This window comes from Triticum aestivum, chromosome 5D, assembly GCF_018294505.1.
Source record: "Triticum aestivum cultivar Chinese Spring chromosome 5D, IWGSC CS RefSeq v2.1, whole genome shotgun sequence".
NCBI classification, from domain to species: domain Eukaryota; kingdom Viridiplantae; phylum Streptophyta; class Magnoliopsida; order Poales; family Poaceae; genus Triticum; species Triticum aestivum.
Window position 1 is genome coordinate 51387014 of NC_057808.1, and position 7261 is coordinate 51394274.

At 42.4% G+C, this 7261-nt stretch overlaps 1 protein-coding gene across 1 annotated transcript in view; it reads left to right on the top strand.

Moving 5' to 3' along the window:
• The window catches only part of LOC123120233 (protein ACCELERATED CELL DEATH 6), a 7199-nt gene extending 3548 nt beyond the window's left edge, over positions 1-3651 (top strand). Inside the window, exons 2-3 of the mRNA XM_044540219.1 lie at positions 6-392; positions 2918-3651. Coding sequence (XP_044396154.1) covers positions 6-392; positions 2918-3619 — 1089 coding nt within the window. The 3' untranslated portion in view covers positions 3620-3651. The remainder of the gene's footprint in view (positions 1-5; positions 393-2917) is intronic.
• The last annotated feature ends 3610 nt before the right edge of the window (positions 3652-7261 follow it).

The following is a 7261-nucleotide window of genomic DNA, read 5'->3' on the forward strand; positions in this document are numbered from 1 at the left end:
ACAAGGGGTCATTCCCCATACATGAGGCGGTTAAGGAAAAGCAAGTCAGTGTAGTTTGCACCTTGCTCAAAATTTGCCCGGACTGCGCCCAGCTACGTGATGCCGAGGGCAAGACCTTCCTCCATGTAGCTGCCAAACAAGGCTACGCAAAACTATTTCCTCCTGTTTTACAGGTTTTATTACAAGAAAAGCAGATGTTTGCAGCCATCATGAATATGCAGGATGATGATGGCAACACTGGGTTGCACCTTGCTGTCGAGGCCGGAATTTTAGAAACTGTGTGCTTTTTACTGTGGGACAAGGAAGTTATGTTAAATTTATCAAATAACGAGAGGGAAACTGCACTGGATCTTTCACAGCGCATGCGGACCCCAGGTGTCCTTTTTGGTTTGGTATGTGATCTAACTCCCTTAATGATGGGACCTGCATTACTTTATAGTATGCCTATGTTATTTAATTGAAATTTTATTTTAGAATAATAATAATCATAGCAAATATAGTTACACTATTTCAATAGATTTTGTATATAAATAGTCGTTGTTAGAAAAGTTTGAGTGCATGAATCTAAGAAGTTATATATATTTCAGAATGGAATCATATAAAAGGCAGTTTATTTTATGTAGTTAATTTTATCATAGCTTTTTTTGGCTAAAGATGCCTAATCCTAAGACTTTAGTCATACGTTTAATGTAAACTCCATCTTTAACAAATGAGTCTTACTGATTGCCACCCCGCTATAGATCTCACCCCCATTGGTAGGAGGAGCCCCTCCGTATCCATTGGTAGAAATTAAAGGACCACCTGGCAACTTTGGGCATTGCTACTCGCTCCTTTTAGTTTTTTTGTCTCTAAGAAAAAACTTGTGGTGCTTTGTGATCACTACGTTCACGTAAAGGAGACCTTGGACAAGTCATCTATTGTTCTTCTCCTAGCTCTTCTAGATGATATTTTCTCGGTAAACTAATATAAGAAGTCATATAAAATATGTAAACTAATATAAGACATTTTAGATCACTTATTGTCTCTAGAAAAAAACTTGTGGTGCTCTGTGACCACTACGTTCACATAGGGCGTGTTTGGTTGCGTGGGTGCATCTGTCATGTATTGCATGAAGGAGCTTGGCTGGGGCTGGCCTGGTTTAGCTCATGCAAAAATGGGTTGAAATGTGTGTTTGGTGTACTGCATGAGACGAGACAGGCTCAGCTCAGATTTTGTTTGGTTTGTTGCATGTGTGGTTGCATGAGAGATGCAGCATACAACATATGTTGTTTGGTAGGTTGTATGATGTGAAATTTGACTCTAGGGTGCTTGTTCATGTATGTAAAATAATTAGAATATAATTTTAGTGACATGCACTCCAGACTAGATATCTTTGCTGATTGAAGTAATAAAAGAATATATATTCACATGTCTTCAAAATTGCAGAGATGATTTAAGTAAGAAAAACAAAAATTTAGCAACATGTTTGCTGTTTGTACAAGTATATAAGCAGTTTATATACACATAAGCAATTGATGGCACAAAATAGCTAAAGAAATGCATCAGGATAATAGAGAGTGCACATAAATCAGGTATCCAGTGCAAGTACACCTTAAGAGTCCACATATTTTAGAGCCACAAATTCATATGATCCATATTACAGTCCAACACATCCTAGAGTTCACATATTAGATAGCCACAAATTCATATTGTCCACATTACAGTCCAACAAAGGAACATAACATAAGGTCCATGTTACATTCCTTCGCATATATATATAGGGGCATGGTTTTTCTGACCAAATACAATAAAATATGGTCAGCTTCGTTAGGTGAATTAGCACATATTTGCTCACACTCCACCCTTGGGCACTTCATCGCTAGTCACAGGCACTCCATCCTTTGGCAGTCCATCCTTGGGCACGGGCACTCCACCGTTGACCTTGGGAGGTGGTGCATGACCCAGCGAGTGCGACGAGTCTCCGACATTTGCACGAATGAGTGACTCCTAGCCCTGTTGGCATTCTCGTTGAGATAATCCAAGACAATCAACAGATCATCCTCGGTAAAACCAGGGAGCTCCATGACAGCATCATAAAGTTCAGGATGTGCCTCTCCAATGGACTTGATAGCAATAGCAACTTCACGGACAGCTTCGGACATGTTGCTCATGACCAAAACTTCTTCTTCACTCATCAAGCTAGCCCTTTTCCTTTTGCCAGTGGAGCTAGAAGCATCCTTACATGGTTCCTTCCCATGAGCAGCAGCAGCTTCCCCATGAGCAGCAGCAGTGTCACTCAATCCAGGTTCATTCCCATCAACAACAAATTCAGAACCACAAGCTTCAAGGTTTACAAATGAGGAGGAGGTTCCCACCATTGAAGGAACCCCAAAAGCCTTGGACAAGTCGCCTACTGTTCTTCTCCTAGCTCTTCTAGATGCTATTCTCTCTGTAAACTAATATAAGAAGTGATATAAAATATGTAAACTAATATAAGACATTTTAGATCACTTACTAGAACAATGAACGTGCGTTACAACGAGATATAAAATATTTGTGTTAGCTTTTGATTTAACTGTTCATAATAATGTGATTGTGTAAATAAATGTTTACCAAATTCTGCCCATAAATTACCTTATATTTTGATCAGAAGTTTGGTAAGTAAATTAAAGTGAAATTGGTTCAGAAGGTAAATAAATTAAGTTGATTCATTATCATAAAGGGAATGTTGGACGAAGGGGTGGTGGAAAGAAATGTGAAATGGGAATCTTACATTCTTTTTAAGTAGTATAGACATTAGTTTACAAAGGAAGTAGTTATGTTGCCAAATCTGGTTGTCAACACCTTTATGCACATGGAAACAAATTCTCTGCAGATATATTAGAAGACTGTTGTTGAATACTATCACGTTAATTACTATCTTTCTTTCTTTTTGCAGGGCCGACGGGTTTCGATCCACAAACTTTTAGTGCATGCTGATGCTCAGTACGGTGTTCATAGTAAAACCCGCATCCCTGAACTAAATGAGGAGAAGGAAGAAAAAAGGATCTCGGATTCGACACAGACCATTGGGGTTGTGTCAGCGCTACTCGTGACGATTTCCTTTGCGGTAGCTTTCACCATACCCGGAGGCTATCGAACAGATGATGACCCTAAGGTCGATAATATTAAGGGCGGCATGCCGGTGCTTGTCACAAGCCACTCTCTTCAGGCATTCATTATCGCCAACAACCTGGCGTTGCTCTGCTCCGCCATGGCCACCATCAGCCTCATGTACGCCGGAGTGACCACTGTCGACATCAGCATGCGCATGAAAGCCTTCGTCATGTCCATCTTCTTCCTCAACAGCTCAGCCCGAACGCTGGCTGCGGCGTTTGCGTTGGGCATGTACGCGACGCTGGTTCCTGCGGCTGGCGCAGCAGTTACTCTTACGGTTATAGGCACCACTATCACGCTGCTTGACGTTGCTTGGTTCACGTACATGACATCCAAGGATCAGCTAGTGCTTCGGAAGAGGATGGGTGTTGGCGTGGCCTTGAAATGGTTTGCGCTTTTGGTCCTACGTGGGGTGCTGGCGTGTCTCTGGCCGTACGTCATAATCGGCGGTTTCTTAGCCTATATTACATTATGGAGTAAGTGAAATTAATTCAAGAGTTCATGCTCAACGTGCTACCCTCATGGCCTCATTCATAGTAATGATTTTATGTTTCCTAGTCTACTTCAGGGACAGTAGTTTTTGGTACTGTATTTCTTTTCCACCGTGTGTGGTGTAGCTAGGTTTGCTCGTCACTTGATTCTTACTGATCTCTGTTTGCTCCAGCCTTCAGGGATGCACATTTCTTTTTCTTTTTTTAACATCAGTACAGACACAAGCGCTCATACATACGCGCATACACACACCCTTATGAACGCACAAACGCACACCTTACCCTTATGAGCACCTCCGAAAGACTGAGCCGGCATATCATCTTGAAATTTACGAAGTCACCGTAGGCGTCTCGTCGTCGGCGGGAACGTCTCCTCTCACTGAAAGCACATCGCCGGAAATCCTAAAATAAATCCAGAAATTATGCGAGCACCAGGACTTGAATCCTGGTGGGCTGGGATATCACTGTCTCTCTAACCGTCCAACCACAGGTTGGTTCACGATGCACATTGCTTTTTGTATCACGGGAAGTTCATAAATTTTACTCCCTCCGTTCCTAAATATATGTCTTTTTAGATATTTCAATATAGACTACATACGGATGTATATAGATGTATTTTAGAGTGTGGATTCACTCATTTTGCTCTGTATGTAGTTTATACTGAAATCTCTAAGAAGGCTTATATTTAGGAAATGGAGGGGTATTACTTTCATAGGTTTAGTTGATGAGTGGTTGTAATTGTTTCTTGCTACTCTTTTTTGGAAAAAACATTCATTCTATTCAAAGTAAATATTACATAAAACTACTACAATTCGGGATAGTATTCTGGAAAACTACCACTTTTACAAAAATTTCCAAAACCTACCACAAAGTTGGTCTTTGATTTCATAAAACTGCCATGTTGCACTGATGACCGTGTTGGTTAATCTTAAGCGCGATTATGATATACTGGGTCCACTCGTCAGGTCTGACATGGCATAAGTCATGACCACTATATTGGACCATTAGGTTGACCATTATGATTGGTGAAGCCCACATGCATGTTGGTACCTGCAAAAAATTAAAAAGCAATCGGGTCCCTATAAGTTTTTAAAAACAATAAAGTCTTCGTAATTTTTTTAAAAGGCAATTGGGCCCCCGTATGTTAAAAAAATAAGTAATCGAGTCCCTGTAAGTTAAAAAAACAATTAGGTCCCTTTTAATCCTTTTTAAAAAGCAATCAGGCCCTTGTGCGTCAGGCATGGTGGTAGCCTTCCATGGCTGCGGTGGCCTTGGCTTTGCCAAGCGTGTTGGTGACTAGCCATGGCTCTGGCGGCTATGGTGGACGGTCATGGCTGGACCGACCGTGGTGGTGGCTGGTCGTTGTGGCTTGATGTAGGCTCGTCGGCATCGATGCTCGTGGTTGTGGCCGACCTTGGCTTTAGAGAGAGAGAGAGATCAGTGAATGAGAGGGAGAGAAGAGGAAGGAAGAGAGAGAGATTACATGTGGTCCCGAGATGTAAGTTAACAGTCAAATAACCAGTAAAACAAACGGTTTGTTTAGGAACAAACCCGACCTGTCATAAACTAGATCAATTTTAAACCACATGGTCAGTTGGGTTTGTTGAAATCAAAAACCAACTTTGTGGTATGTTTTTGGAAATTTTGAATAAGTGGCAGTTTTCCGGAACCCTAGCCCGAATTGTGGTTGATTTATGCTATTTACTTCAGTACAAGGAACACTAGAAATAATAAAAATAACATACTGGTCCATAGACCACCTATCAATTTTTTTCTGTTGCAGTTAGATGACCCTAGAATACTTTTACCAAGTGATGACAGTGCATCAGATGATGATGTAGACCATTTTGGTGACGAGTCTCTGCCAAATGGTGTAGGGAAAAGAAAGTTAACAAACAAGGAAAGATTGGCTCTTTTACTACAAGGAGATAAATTTGATGAGGAAAAAACTGATGACCATGACATGGAGATAACATTCAACGTGGAGTTTGAGGACCTCAGCAAACATATCCTTGAGAGAAAGAGCACCGAGACGAAGACTGTCTGGGAGATGCATCAAGAAAAAATAAAGGAGAAGCGGAAAGCTAGGAAGACAGTAGGGACCCACGAGCGTCATGGCAGTACGCAAGCAAGTGCCTCTATATTACAAGCCCAAAAATATGGTTCTTCCTAATGGTTGGACATCTGGGGCTCACGCCATTGTCAACGTAGTCAATAAACGAGAGAATTACACTACGAGCGGCTGACACCAGGGACCCAGCAGGTCGCGCAGTTTTTTTTTTCAGGAACAAGCAGTTGTTATACTAGTTTTAGCGACGGATCAGGGTAACAACGGGGCTGTGCGGTGGCCTTGGCCCGTCTAGCCAGGGTTTTATTTATGTTTACCACATCATGTGCCCAGTTGTGTTTTTTTCTTACTGAAAATGGCTAGCCCAGTTCTATTTTTTTAAAGAAATACCCAAACGAGGGCTACTTGCTTTAGCAGCCCTGCTGGGCTGCAAATCTTTCAAGACGAGGAGAGTTTCATTCGGTTTGCCCAGAAATGGGCTATAGATTTTTAAAACACATCAAACCGGGAATTAGTTTCAATTTTTCTCATTACAAGATTTTAAATTCCATTGATTTTTATGCGTGGACAATTATTTGGATTTCATATTTATATAGATTATTTTTCAAAATAGTTTGAATGTAAATCGATATTTCAGGATTAAAAATAGTTGACCGCACCGAAATATGCAAAAAATTTGTTTAGTTTTTAACCGTGGCCACAATATGCGGTGTAATGCTAACAAAAAGAAGATAGGCTCCAAAAAAATTCTTAAGAATTAGCAAATGGGCTGTACATTATTAGAAATAATGCACACGAGAGCAGTGACTGTTGGATGTCCATCCAATGACTATCGTGCTTCTTCAATCTTTGCTTTTCCTGCTCCAGCCGCTCAAACAAGCGCCGGCGGGACTGCCTGCTCCCTCCTCCCGCGGCCGGCTATGGTGCTGCGCAGGCCTCACCGCCCCTCCGTACTCCCATCGCTGGCCTAGCCATCCCTCTACCCACCCACACCTGCTGTTATTCTCCGGCGACGGCAGACGAACCAGTAAACCCTCGTACAGTCGTACTCCCCTACGCGTGGGAAATACTGTCGAGTCTTCCCTGCCTCCGTGTCGTTCCCTTCCTAGGCCTCGCTGTCGTCCACCGCCTTGGTGCTCTCGGCGCGGCCTGGTCAACGTGGTCAATGAACGACATCCATCGGAAGTGGACTGTATGTGGAGAGGCTGACAGCTAGGTCCACGGCTGCACGCAAGGAAATGCCTCCTTATTACGCGCAAAATAATGATTCCTCCACCTGACAGCTAGGACCCACGGGAAGGGCTTATGTATTTCACAGAAAAAACGTTCCCCTCGCTGACAGGTCGGACCCACCAGCTAGATCTTCGCATGCAAGGAAGTGCCTTCTTATGACGCACAAAAAAAATGAATACCCCCTGCTAGCTGGGACCCACCATAGTGGGTGGCTGACTTGTGGGCCTACTAAGTTGACGGGGACAGAGGGCTTTGTCAACTTAGTAAATATGAACGATTCTAGCTCCAGTGACCGTACGATGTTCATCCAACGGCCATAGTGCTTCCTCAACCT